Source organism: Oryctolagus cuniculus, chromosome 2 (genome assembly GCF_051225735.1).
Source record: "Oryctolagus cuniculus isolate XC-2025 breed Fujian yellow rabbit chromosome 2, ASM5122573v1, whole genome shotgun sequence".
NCBI lineage: Eukaryota > Metazoa > Chordata > Mammalia > Lagomorpha > Leporidae > Oryctolagus > Oryctolagus cuniculus.
The window spans coordinates 127,272,351-127,286,568 of NC_142868.1; the positions used below are offsets into that span (position 1 = coordinate 127,272,351).

The window sequence follows — 14,218 nt, forward strand, 5'->3', positions numbered from 1 at the left end:
TTGTGTCCTCCAGAAATGCTACGTTGAAATCCTAACCCTAAGCAATGGCATTAGGAGGTAGGGATTTTGGAGGTGATCAGATTATGAATTCATTTGTCTTCCTGAAGAGGATCAGGCATCGAGGTTTAGAGAAAGCATTTTGCCAACAAGGAAGAAACCACCTAATGTTGGCTAACAGGCAGAAGAGCAAACCAGGAAGAGCTGTCATTTTGGGGGTCACCTTTACCGTGGTCATCAGAATTCCCTGTTAAATGTACCAGTTATTTCAATTCTCCTAGCTATATGTAAAGCTTCCCATTTTCATTATGAAAACTATGTCTGGAGTATGTGTTTCCAAAGAGTTGACTGTCAGTATGTTTTTTCTGTCTCATTCAAGCACCTGTCACTGATGTGGCAACTCCCCTCTGCCATACAATCTGGATAATGGGGGTTCCCCATACTGCCTCAGTGGTACAGTTAATACATGCTGGCCACCATTGCCAGCAGCCACCAGCTCTGACCCACCAGAAAAAGATGCTAGCGGCCCTGTTCCTCCAATGTCACCATCACAGATGTCACTGGTGCCCTTGAAGTGACAAAGGAGCACCATGTCCTTTGCAGTTCTTGGGATTCTGAATCTACACTGGAGATTCACGTCTGTCCTTTTGTGTTTATTTTGAGAAAATGGGCACTAGAAAACTGCTGGTAATTCTACCATTCTGCCTCCATTTTTAAAAAGCTTTATTTGAAAGGCAGATTACAGAGAGGGAGGGAGAGACAGAAGAGGAGGCAGAGGGGGAGAGAGAAAATGAATGAGAATATGAATGAAAATTGATCTTCCCCTGCTGGTTCATTCCCCAAATGCCTGTAATAGCCAGGGCTAGGTCAGACAGAAGCCAGGACCTCCATATAGGTCTCTTGTGTGGGTAGCAGAGGCCCAAGCACTCAGGCCACCTTCCACTGCTTCTCCAAGAGCATTAGCAGGAAACTGGATTGGAAGTAGAACAGCTGATTCATGAACCTGCACCCATAAGGGATGGTGGCATCGCAGAAGGAAGCTTAACCACTGTGCCACAACGCTGGGCTCAGCCCCCACCCCAGATTCATAGCACATAAATATATACTTGCAAGTATACCTATGTTCACGCCCCAAATCCCACCTGCACTCCACGTTAGGGGCTTTAGTATCAGGCTAAAATTGTGTATTATGGTACTTTCTTTTGCTAAGTTGTAGTTTCTGGAGTGACTCTTCAGTCCCTCATGCTGAATGAGCTGGGCCTTTCTGAACTGTAGCTGAACACATCATTACAAACAAGTTTGTATGGCGAAAATATTCTCATATTTCTGCATGACTAAGGATTTCTGAGAAAAAATGACTGGTAACCCGATTCAAAGGATGCTTCCATAGTGACAGATTTACAAGTCATATCTTCCAGAGATATGCATTTGCATTTCAAAGGGGGATAACACTGCAAGCCATACATTTATCCTCCCAAGGGTTGTAACATTCTAGGACCTTTCCTGGAGGGGATTTGTTCACACTCAAGAGCAAAAGTTGCTCTCCTTCCCTCAGGACGGGAAGGGGCAGCTGTGCACCAACTCCACATGAACTTCCAGAGCCATAATTTTGTGGCATTTGCCCTGTAGTACAGTCCTCTGTATGTGCAGAATCCATCTGCCTTTATCAGATTCCCCAGGAGGGAAAACAGAACATGGCGAATGGCATTGTTATGTTCTAAGTATTAAGATTATTAAGTGCCAGACTCTGAAATTTGGTTTCAGAAAAATTAATATTAAAAACTTAGCCACATTCCTAGGCTAAGCAGAATTATATAGGTATTAGTCATAAAGAAAATGTGTTTGGATAAACAATACATTGTCATCTTATTGGCTATTAAGTGGTTGAAAGCTCTGTCTCATTCTTCAAACATTTCTGATTTCCTACTATTATCAATAACGAAACTCCAACAAGTAAGTCATTTCTTCCATATCCACATCATTTCGACCTTTCAGAAACAAATTAATACACCAACAGTAAGGGATACATTATAATACATTTAAAACACATTATTATGTGTAGGCTGAACAATGTTGGTCATTACAGCTTCTGTTGAAATTCATTACTTTACACATCATTTATAGAGGAATGACAGACTGAAATGGTCCTTCCTATCTGTGATACCGATTTTTTTTCTCTTCTCAGTAAGCTCCCCCTGCCACCTTCTTCTATATGGATCTTATCTCCTTCCCTGCTTCCCCCAGTCCAGTCACAGGGATAAGACAGTTCCCCTAGGCCACCTGCTCATAAAACATCATTCCACTAGCGTCAGAAATCTGTCCAAGTGGGGGAAACATACCTCAAACAGCTAATCAGACTGCTTCCCTTATAAATGTAGAAGGAAAAGAAATCTACCTAGGAACATTGAGCTGTGAGTTCAAGGCTGGTGGTGGACACATTATTCATTATTCTCTATTACAAAAAAGAAAGCATGATATCCTAAATTTTTGTATTCATTTAATCACTGCACACATACTAAGTGCTAATTATGTCATAACATCATTCTTGGCTGTGGGTATTCATAGACACACCTGCATCTGGAAATGTTCATCTAAATGTGAGCACAGCCATTTATAGTGAAGAAGACACACCAAAAGTCCAAAGACTCAGTTCTCTTGTCTCCAACTGAGACTTGAGTTAAAACATGAAGGGTAAGTTCAAAAAAATAGATTTAGTGGGGCCGGCACTGGGGTGTAGTGGGTAGGCCTCCACTTGCAGTGCCAGCATCCTTTATGGTAGCTGGTTCAAGTCCTGGGTACTCCACTTCTCTTCTGGCTCCCTGCTCATGTGCCTGGGAAAGTAGAAGATGGCCCAAGTGCTCGGGGCCCCCTTCACCCATGTGGGAAATCCTAAAGAAGTTCCTAGCTTTGGGCTGGAACAGCCCCTTCCCTTGCAGCCATTTGGGAAGTGAACCAGCAGATGAAGACCTCTCTCTGTCTCTTCCTCTCTGTGTAAATCTGACTTTCAAATTAAAAAAAAAAAAAAAAAAAAAAAAAAAAAAAAAAAAAAAAAAAAAACAACCAGATGCAGGGAGGAAGGGAGAAGGAAATGGAGAACATTATGGAAGGAGAGCAGTGGGAGAAGAAAGATGTGGTTTGCCTGGGGAATGAGGCAGTCATCCAGACACAGCCAAGAGTTTATGCAGAAGATTCATGGTCAGTGATTGTACATGTTGACTGCAGGCACCAGGAAGAAAGAAATGGTGATACACATCTTCCAAGACTAACAGTACTCTCTGTCTTAGAATGACAGAACATTAGGCAATACAGGAGAAAGCTGAGTCCCAGAAACATTAAAAAATTTGTTTAAGGTCACAGTTAGTTGGTACAAGTCAGGTAACAATTATGATGCCTAACCTGGATTAATTTCACTGCACTGTACTGACCTAAATATACTTCTACTTTTTCCAGTTTGAATGTTTTCTATTTGATGAGCATCTTACAAAATGATGTCAAACACCCCTCTTATTCTTTTGAAACTTTAGATTTCATAGCATGGACATAAAAAATTTATACCATCTATTCAGCCCAGGTGTTCTCCAAAATAAAAAGCACTCAATAACAGATAATCTTCAGTTAAAAGGGCTTTTTCTATTTGTTCTTCTCCTTTTTTTGGTATATTGCCTCCTTGAAGAAGGAATGTCTGGCCAAAGTTTTAAGATCTCTCAGCCTAATCACATTCACATTGCCATGAATTTGCATCAGTTATAACCCATTCAGTCAAGAATAAACTAGACTATGTTTATCTAAAAACATTACCACTGAATATACTTTTGGCCCCCTCAGCCTCCTGTAGCAGCCTGACTTTGCAGATGAGACCTCTGAAGATGAGTCTGGTCAACCATGTACTTACTACCAAGCTGTTGGCAACTTGTTGTAATTCAGGTTTTATTGAAGAGTCAATCCATCAAATATATATTTAATGGGTTTGCTCTAGATTGAATTTATTGTGTTTTTATCAGCCTAGATTAGTTCTACAAAATAAAATTTTTTAACATAATGCTGCCATATAATTTTAGCATTCTAATAATCCACAAAATTATTTTATTAAACTTCACTTAGCCTTTACATGAACTCAAAAAGCATTGTTAAGCACAGCACTGTCATTATGGAGGAAGGAAAATAATTCATGGAAAATAAACCACAGACAATCTATTCACTCTTTGGATATCTCTCAATTTCATAGACACTCAACGAAGACAGCCAGGTGGTGAAGGTGAAATGGGAGTCTCCCTACAGTGACCCAACCCTGTGGTCTTTCATATGTCTCAACAGGACTGGCCTGGGTTTGTGAGGATTCCTGGCAACATCTAGAGAAGATTTTGGTTGTCCTGGCTTATGGTGGAGAAGAGAAGATGCTACTAGCACAGGGATAGAGGCCAGGGATGAATCATAACACCCTATAATGCACAACACAGTTCCACTGCCCTCCTCCAATGAAGAATTACTCATACCAGTGTGCCAACACTGCAGAGGTTAAGAATTTTTGCCTTAGACTCTGGAATCTAACCATTCAGATTAAAGTAAAGGTGAGGAGAACCTAGAAGACGTGGCAAGGAAAAAAAGGTACATGTGACATTCCTTCTACTTTTTTCCTCATTTTTCTTCGGTAACTTCCGCTTCTGGCCCAGTACCCTTCTTTCTGTCTCTCTCACTCTCTCCGAAGTAAAATGTACTCTCAGCATAGAATATGACAAGCTCACACAGAAAAGTGACCAGTTTAATATAAGATTTTTTTTAATCAGAGATCAGTAACTATCTGGATATCAATGATATGCATAGAAGTTTTTATTTTAAAGACATGTGTCTAGGCATTAGAATTGAATCATTTTAGAAGATATTATACATATTTATTCTTTAAGACCGTTCAGGCCAAACATGGGAGCCAGGAACTGCATCTGGCTCTCCTATGTGGGTGACAGGAACTCTATCACTTGAGCCACCACTTGCTGCTTCCTAGGGTATACAGTAAAAGGCAGGCAGAGCGGATTCAAGATCAGGTACTGATACTAGACACGGGTGTCCTAACCCTAGACTAAATGCCCACCCCTGGAGAAGGTAATTTTATAGAACAAAATCTTTCTCAGAAGCAAGAGCCCTGGATTGAGGACTCTGACTCATTCATTTCTAAAGTGGAAAGTTAACTAGAGAATTACTTAAAAATCAAGACTTTGAGTGAAAAAAATCACATGAAAACATTTTTTATTCAATAGGCAGCTCTCCTTGCCATTACATGAGTTTTGATCCAGTGGGTAACTCCTGTTACTAAATCAGCCCAAGACACAATAAAAAGTAAACACTCTTTACGAGGTCTTTTGAACAATGCCATAAGTCAATGCGAGCATGAACTACCTGTCAAGCTGCAATATGCTCTGTAACTTTCAACTTGCCTGTTCAAACCACTCACTAGCAAGCAGGAGCCCAGAGTCCTGTTTCTAAGTCTTCTGCCCTTCTCTGAAAATACTATCCAAGATCAGATTCGAGTGAATGCTACTCTGCATCATTGACCACAGGAAGCTGAGACTTTCTAAGAGAATCAAAGCAGATAGGTCGGGAGCAAAGAGCCAGCAAGATATGTGAGATGGTCTCTGTAAGGGTTAACAACAGGAAAAAAAAATCCTTACATTGAAGACTAAAATGCTGGTTTCTAATTTTTCCAAATCAGGAGAGAACTACTTTTGAGCTCACTTTTTGTTGCTCTATTTTATGTGAAGGGCGAGCCTATTTCAAAGAATCAGTAGTGAATCTCATCTAATTAAAATGCCAATTTATTACCACTATAGTTACTATTTCCAATCCTAAATCTGTAAGCACTCTCCCAAGCAGCCACTTCTAGACATGCTCCTGATTACACGCTATTACATTATTCCTGTTCTGGACGTCTTTCAGAGAGAATGCCTGATGCCTGTGTTTAGACATTGTTTTATCCTGGCTTTTCCAGGCTAACAACTATCTACAGATGTCTTTCTGCATCAGACTTCTCCTGTAGAAACAATTTATACTTACCTGTCTTATGCAGAATTTGGAACACTGCTTTATCTGACCTTTTACAGACATCTATCTTTATAATGCCTGGGGTGGGGAGGCCCAACGCCCACATGCAAACCAGAAAAGGCCTCCACCAGGGTTGCAGGGGAAGAATCCCTCTGCGCATGCACAAAACCCAAGTCATTACTCGTTTTTTTGTTTGTTTGTTTTTTGGCAGGCAGAGTGGACAGTGAGAGAGACAGAGAGAAAGGTCTTCCTTTTCCGTTGGTTCAACCCCCCAATGACTGCCGCAGCTGGCATGCTGCAGCCAGCGCACCATGCTGATTCAAAGCCAGGAGCCTTCTCTTGGTCTCCCATGAGGGTGCAGGGCCCAAGCACTTGGGCCATCCTCCACTGCCTTCCCGGGCCACAGCAGAGAGCTGGACTAGAAGAGGGGCAACCGGGACAGAATCCGGCGTCCCAACCGGATTAGAACCTGGGGTGCCGTCACCACAGGCGGAGGATTAGCCTATTGAGCCACAGCACCGACCCCCAAGTCATTACTCATTCACAACCCCATCCCAAACAGAGACAAGTTCTCTTTTCCTAGCCCCTAGTTTTCTCTCCTTCTCTGAACTTTCTATTCTCAACCACCCCCCTCCAAACATACAAATATAGAAGACATGAGGGACGTAAGAATGTGTCCCAGAACACTTTCTTTGAAGCCAAGAAACATTAGTCAGGAACAGAAACTACTAAAAAAAAAAAAATATAGGCCAGTCTTTGACACACTCTTCAAAGTTGAGATTATCCTGCTAACTCAGTGGAAGTAAGTCTTTTTTCCATCTGAATGCGCCTGAGAGCCATGACAGCTCCTGTAAGTAACTGTATCTTACCACTGCTGTCAGTCCCCCGTGAGTAGCTGCATGTCCCTGGAAAGGGGTAAGTAAGTTTCTCCTAAGTAAAGGAACAGACTAGAAGTCTGTTTTTCAAAAGCCACCACCTCCTCTCCTTGAACACTTCAAATCCACGCACTGACTAGAGCCTTTACGTCTGGCACCGACTGTCCTGAGTTCTTCCTCAAGATCTTATTCTCTCAACCAACGGATGGACAAATAGTTTTCAAATTCAGAATTCCAAGTTCCAGTGCCATCTGCACTATCTGCTACCTGTGTGGTCTTGAGCCAGTCTCTTACCCCATTTTCTCATCTATAGTTATAGATACAAGTTCCCGTCCCTTTTTGGTAAAGTTCTTGTGAGACTCAAATGAAATTAGATATGAAAACGTGAAGGAATACGCATGTGAAAAACAGAATTACTGTTATTTTTCTGAAGTCATTCAAATTCAAACTCAAGAAACAAGGAGGAAATATTCAATTTAATCCACTCCTTCGTTGATTTTCTGCAATTTAGAAGCATAAAGGTCTACAGAAAACAATGAAACATTTATTCTGATGTAGAAATTCATCATGCCATTGCTACTGTGGCCAGATCTAATATGCATGCTTACCTGTCTCAGAAAGCAATTTTGTAGCTTCCAGCACCTTCTCAGTATAGACCCCAGCTTCATAGTTCTCCATCTCAGCATTGATGATATGTATGACTCGAGCTGCCCGGCCCCTAATGGCCCCTGCAGTCCTGTCCAGAGTGTCCACATCACCCTCTTGGAGGGCGATCACACACTTGTTCACATCTTCCAAGATATGGTTCTCTGTGAAGAGGACACACACACAGACTTAATTACTCAGAATTTAAACCAATCTAAAAGTTATTCATTGACTGTTGTCCATCTCAGTATATGCCTACCATTCCTATGATTCAAATGCTATCTCAAGGACATTGTTCATAATTACAGCAGTCATTCCCAAGCCTGAGCCACAGTCAGAGGGCCTGGACCACACATAGATCACTGGGTACCACTTCTCAAGTGTCTGATTCAGTATGTCTGAGTTGGGGTCCAAGGAACTGAGTATCTACCAAGCTTCCAGGTGAGTCTAATGCGATGGGTTTAAAGACTGTGAGAACCATAAAGAATATCCCTTCCTAGGAGCCGATGCTGTGGCATAGCAGGTAAAGCCACAGCCTGCAGTGCCAGCACCACATATGAGCACCAGTTCGAGTCCCGGCTGCTCTACTTCTGATCCAGCTCTCTGCTATGGTCCGGGAAAGCAGAAGATGGCCCAAGGACTTGTCACTAGCATGGAAGACCCAAAAGAAGCTCCTGGCTTCAGATCAGCCCAGCTCTGGACATTGCCTCCATCTGGGGAGTGAACCAGCAGATGGAAGATCCCCTCTCTGCCTCTCTGTAACTCAAATAAAATAAATAAATTACCCTTTCCCTATAAGAGGGAGGAAAAAGAGGGGTGGGAGTGTGGGTGGAAGGGCGGATACAGTGGGGAGAATCGCCATGTTTCTGAAGTTGTAATTATGAAATGCATGAGGTATATATTCCTTAAATAGAAGGTGTCTGGGTGGGGGAGGAAGCAGCAGCCCATGTTTTCTCACAGAAATAAAAGTCAGCAAACATTGTTTTGCTAAGAAAAAAAAAAATCTTCCTTTGCGGTTAGACACTGCACAATAGGGACTCCTACGGGTGATGGTGGCAGCCAACACCAAGTCAGTCTCACCAAGTAGAAACATCCTTTAAGCAGAGTGACCTCATGCAACAGGACTTCCTCACTCCAATCAGACACTTGTAGTTTCTACAGTCCCTAGTTCTTTAATTGCAAATAAGTCAAAACAGGAAAAACAGTGAAATGTTTAGATTATAATATTCAGGTATCTTAAACTCACAAAAAAATTAGTGCCTTCCTGAATACAGCTATTTTTCTTGAGTGAAACAGCAAAACAGAATTGTGAAAATGGACTTAAGAAGTTTTCATTTTGGTTAAGAAACTTCTGAAAATCCTTTCTTTCCAAGGTCTTCAGCTATGTCATGTGAATTCACCTAAAAAGTACCTAAGAAAAAAGATTTACTCAAATGAAACCTGGAACAGGATTTGAAACACAAAGTTTGATTCAAATAAGGCTTTCTTACTGCTCTGCTGGATTCCTGGAGACCATTAAATATCCCTTGGCCCCTGAAAACTAGCAACAGGAAGGCGCTTTAGATCAAAAATATGCTGCCAGCTGCCATTTGCTTTGAGCAACATAGTAGTACAAGATTAGGCAGAGCCACTGCTATTCTGTGCATCGTTTAAAAATGATATTTTGGAGTTAAATACAAAAACACTGAGAAGTCTGCACTTACATGAGACACTAACCTCTGGAGTTAATAAAAGGTAAAAAGCTTGTACAAAATGCATTTGAGCCTTACTATATTAGATAGGATTAAAAGAACTTTCTCATATTGAAAATATTCAATTAAGAAGTAATAAAAATATGATCTCAAATATATTTCAAGGAAAGCAGTACAAGTTGAAAATCTATAGTAGCAAAAACAAAACACTGCTGTCATTCAGATCAATGATTTTGTTAAGTGGTTAGGTTAATCACATTATGTGAATACAGTATTAATTCTACTAACTTATTGACTTTTATGAATCTATATTTTTGTTTTAAACTTTCAGATGATTTACTTAGTTTTTCCCAATTAGAGGTACCCCTTTTAAGAAAAAAATAGATCATAATTATCTATTGACGGTGGCTATATGATTGATAGTATACATGCAAAAGCTACCATGGTACAACATTTTTTTATTTTGACAGAGTTAGACAGTGAGAGAGAGACAGAGAGAAAAGTCTTCCTTCTGTTGGTTCACCTCCCAAATGGCCACTATGGCCAGCGTGCTGCGCCAATCTGAAGCCAGGAGCCAGGTGCTTCTCCTGGTCTCCCATGCGGGTTCAGGGCCCAAGGACCTGGGCCATCCTCCACTGCCTTCCCGGGCCACAGCAGAGAGCTGGACTGGAAGAGGGGCAACCGGGACAGAATCCGGCACCCCAACCAAGACTAGAACCCGGGGTGCCAGGGCCGCAGGTGGAGGATTAGCCTAGTGAGCCGCGGCGCTGGCCCGAGACACCATTTCTTAATGTCTCCACTGAGACTGTCACAATATTTTAAAATGTTTTTGTGTTTTACTAACCTAAGTGCCAACAATATTTGAAAAAGTGCTATAAAGGTACCCACTCATGCATACAAGAGCACCCACATTTTGGTCAACGAATCAATCATGTATACAGAAATTTCTAGACCCCTCATAATAATTGCTCCTACTGTCTGTGCCCTGAGGCTGTGTGTTTGGAAGCACAGTGGTCTAGGACATATCAAGCAAGGCAGCACATTACTAGAAGGCAGAATCCACCCTGGATTCATATTTGCATTCCAGACAGCACAGTACAGACAGCAGGCAATCAAAGAGCTACTAAAAGAACACATCTCTTGAAAAGGAACAATCAGTTACACATTTTTATCCTAAGGTATTCTGAAGACAGAATTGGTGAAGTAAGGAGATAAAGGAATGCTGTTCCACATAGCAAAGAATGGAGGAAGAAGAGGTAATATAAAGCACAAGGGGGTGGGTGTTTGCTGTAGTGGTTAAGATGCTGGTATCTCATACTGTGGTGTCTGGGTTTGAGTCTCTGCTCTGCTCCTGACTCAGTTTCCTGCTGTTGCAACCCTAGGAGGCAGTAGGTGATGATGACTCAAGTAGTTCAGTCCTTACCACTCGTGTGGGAGACCCAGACTGGGTGTCCAGCTCCTGGCTTTGGCCTTGCCCAGCTCTGGTTGTTGTGGACATTTAGAAATGAATGGGTGGAGTATCTGTTTCTCTTCCTTTCAAATAAATAAGACTTTAAAAAATTATATAGACATATGTATAAATACCTATACACACATATGAAGGCATTTTTAAAAGTTCATTGGCAAAGAGCAATAAAAAATACTTATTTTGGGCCGGTGCCGTGGCTCACTAGGCTAATCCTCCGCCTTGCAGCGCCGGCACACCGGTTCTAGTCCCGGTCGTGGTGCCAGATTCTGTCCCGGTTGCTCCTCTTCCAGGCCAGCTCTCTGCTGTGGCCCGGGAGTGCAGTGGAGGATGGCCTAAGTGCTTGGACCCTGCACCCCATGGGAGACCAGGACAAGTGCCTGGCTCCTGCCATCGGATCAGCGCGGTGCACTGGCCGCAGCACGCCGGCCGCGGCGGCCATTGGAGGGTGAACCAACGGCACAAGAAGACCTTTCTCTCTGTCTCTCTTTCTCACTGTCCACTCTGCCTGTCAAAAAAAAAAAAAAAAAAAAAACAAAAACAAAAACTTATTTTGGTACAAAAAAACTAAAGAAAAAACCTATGGATGGGTTTTTTAAAGAGTTGGTTATTTATCTGAAAGGCAGAGTTACAGAGAGAGGAGAGGCAGAGAGGGAGAGAGGGAGGTCTTCTATCTGCTGGTTCACTCCCCAACTGGTTCCAAGGGCTGGAGCTGCACAGATCTAAAGCCAGGAGCTTCCTCCAGGTCTCCTATGCAGCTGCAGGGGCCCAAGGACTTGGGCCATCTTCTACTGCTTTCCCAGGCCATAGCACAGAGTTGAATCCAAAGTGGAGCAACCAGGACCCAAACTGGCATCCATAGGGATGCCAGCACTGCAGGCAGTGACTTTACCTGCTATGCCACAGTGCCAGCCCCCATCCAGTTTTTTATAACACACATTTTCCATGAACTTTTTGAAGAGTCCTCATATGTATGGATTTCAACATACTTTGCATTGAAATAAAGTTATATTTTCATTCCATTTGGTCAGAAAGTTCTTTAAAGTACCCTTTATTCTAGAGATTACTCCACAGCTTGGAACACCTTACCAGATACTTGGGGTGGTATATTCTATTATCAAACACAGTATTTATAAACATGTCAAATATTCAACCACAACATATTTGGTGATAAACTTCCTTGAATTTCTGCAGTATTACCATTTCAAAATAGATCTAATTTTGTTATAAATAACACAAAGTTATGATTTCTACACTCAAAAGCAAAGTTTGTTGTGTAAATTTGTAAAACACACTCAAGAACCTAGAGCTAATAAAGAATGAAAATTCAAAAAAAAAAATTCTGGGACATTATGGAAGTTGAGTTAATAGCTTTTTCAGGTCTTAGATTTGTACTATTTTGTGAGCCAAACCCAAGAATTAAACTGTCACATGGTTGATGCCAAGACACTCACTTTAAAACACTATTAAAAATTGTAGGTTTTGCCCAGTGGGAAAAGTTTAAGTGTTCTAATGCATCCATTTCACTCTTTCATGAGCCCAGGCCATATTTGAAAATTGGTTTAGCTCCTGTGATGTTAATAGCTAACAACTTTGCTCCCCCAAATCATTGCGTTTCTCATGGACAAATTAAACACTAAGATACGCAAGTTCAGGTGGCTTGGAAAAAAAAATCTATAGTCCTTAAAAACAAAGATCTTTTGCTGTTGCTTTTTAAAATAGTATCCTGCCAGAAAAGCTATTCCCTTAAGAAGAAACTGATAGAGAAAATGGCATTAATGCCATGCCAAAGTATCCCCTGGGCCAAACTTGCAATTTATTGATGCAAATGTTTGGCTCTGGCTGGGTGAGGAGATGAGAAGTAGTTTCCCCGGCTATCCGGCTGTGTCCACAGCCTACCAGCAGGAAGGAGTGGGCTGTGTCATTATCTGTCAAGCCCTGTCTGTGGAAAGGTGCCTGCTGCCTGCGATTGTCAACTCCAAAGGCATGCTCCAGCAGGCTCTGCCAACCTGGCTCCCTGACAGCGCCTGCTCATTTTCCTGTCATGGCATGCTGCGCCACTTGTACCACCGGGGTTGGACGGCACAGTGTTATCAGCAGGAGCCAAAGCCTTTTCTTGTTGCTGGTAATAATGAGATGCACAAAGGAATGGCAGCGAGAAAGGTGGCAAAGAGGCAGGGCTAGAGCCAAGAAAATAAAGAAAGGCCTTTTACTCTTGAGAAAGTCTGAGATAAGACCTCCTCACCTTGCTCTCCCCACCCTCAAATTTTTATACATGCCTTTAAAGAAAAGACTAAGTTGGGAACGTTTTAAGTGCTAAAATGATTCCTCTCTGCAAAAAGCAGTCTGTTTGTGGGTAGAATGGGACACAGAGGAAGACTAAGGAAAATTCCTGCTTCTTTTTGGGAAAACTACAATCATTCAGTCAAAAACTGACTAGATAAGAAGCATGCTTTGCTAGCCACCTTTCCCTACCCCTTCACCCCTGTCCCCAATATGCCTATCCAAGACAATCTTCCAACACCTTGGGACAGCTGCACTTTGTGGCTTATTTTACCACATTAGGACTCAGTGATCAGAAAAGCCAATTCCTCAGGAACGGGAACATTTTTTGAGTTCTTATTTAGAAGACTTTATCCATGTGAGAGACAGAGTGGGGATGGGGCAGGGAGAAGTAGATTGTGCTCTTTACCTCTTTGCCTATCTACTGATTCACTCCCCAAATGATTGCAACAGCCAGGGCTAGGCTAAGCTCAAGCCAGGAGCTCCATCTGGGTCTCCCATGTGGGTGTCACTTTGGCCATAATCCACTGCCTTCCAAGACCCATCTGCAGGGAACTGGAAAGAAAGTGGAGCAGCCAGGACTCAAGCCAGTACTCTGATATGGAATGATGCAGGCATCACAAGCCAATGGCTTAACTCATTGCCCAACACCAGCCCCCTACTGAGTTCTTTTATTCTAGACATAGGGATTCTAGACATAGGGATTGAGGAACAAGGAGGTATCTAAAACAGACTCAGCACTGGAATGAGAATGGAATAGAGTGAAGAGAAAGGAGCCAACATGCAAGCAGAAAAGACAGTGGAGAGCAGCAAAGGAAGGAATTTTCCTTTTGCCTTTACTTATTGAAAACTATACAGTCTGTGACAAGAGGATGATCTGGCATCTCTGCCAAGTTCCCTGCCCTCTTAATGACTTAGTTTTCTCAAAGGAAGACTTGGATCCTGTGAAGGAGATGAACATGGGAAGGTGAAGTTATCAAGTCCCCCGCCTTTTGCTTTTGCCCCCCTCATCTCTGTGCTCCCATATGTCTGTGCCTCTAAAGGTAGCTGACACCATGCTACCTGACAGGTCACCTGCTGGGCTAGCTGCTCTCAAGTCTGTTATGGAATGGTTTGGCTTTGGGCCACTTTTGTCTGTAAATCCAAATAAGAACCTGGGGTCCACAGCTAGATGGGGCTGCTTTTGGATAGGTGTGGACATGCATGTGGCTGATTGGAGATGTGTGGCA

General features: G+C 42.3%; 1 protein-coding gene across 10 annotated transcripts in view; it reads right to left on the reverse strand.

Annotated features, from left to right (window-relative positions):
• CTNNA2 (catenin alpha 2) overlaps positions 1-14,218 on the reverse strand; it is a 1,277,539-nt gene that overhangs the window by 87,775 nt on the left and 1,175,546 nt on the right. For all 10 annotated transcript variants that reach the window (XM_051842709.3, XM_089327497.1, XM_051842710.3 and 7 more), the window contains one exon: positions 7,514-7,714. In XM_051842709.3, coding sequence (XP_051698669.1) covers positions 7,514-7,714 — 201 coding nt within the window. The remainder of the gene's footprint in view (positions 1-7,513; positions 7,715-14,218) is intronic.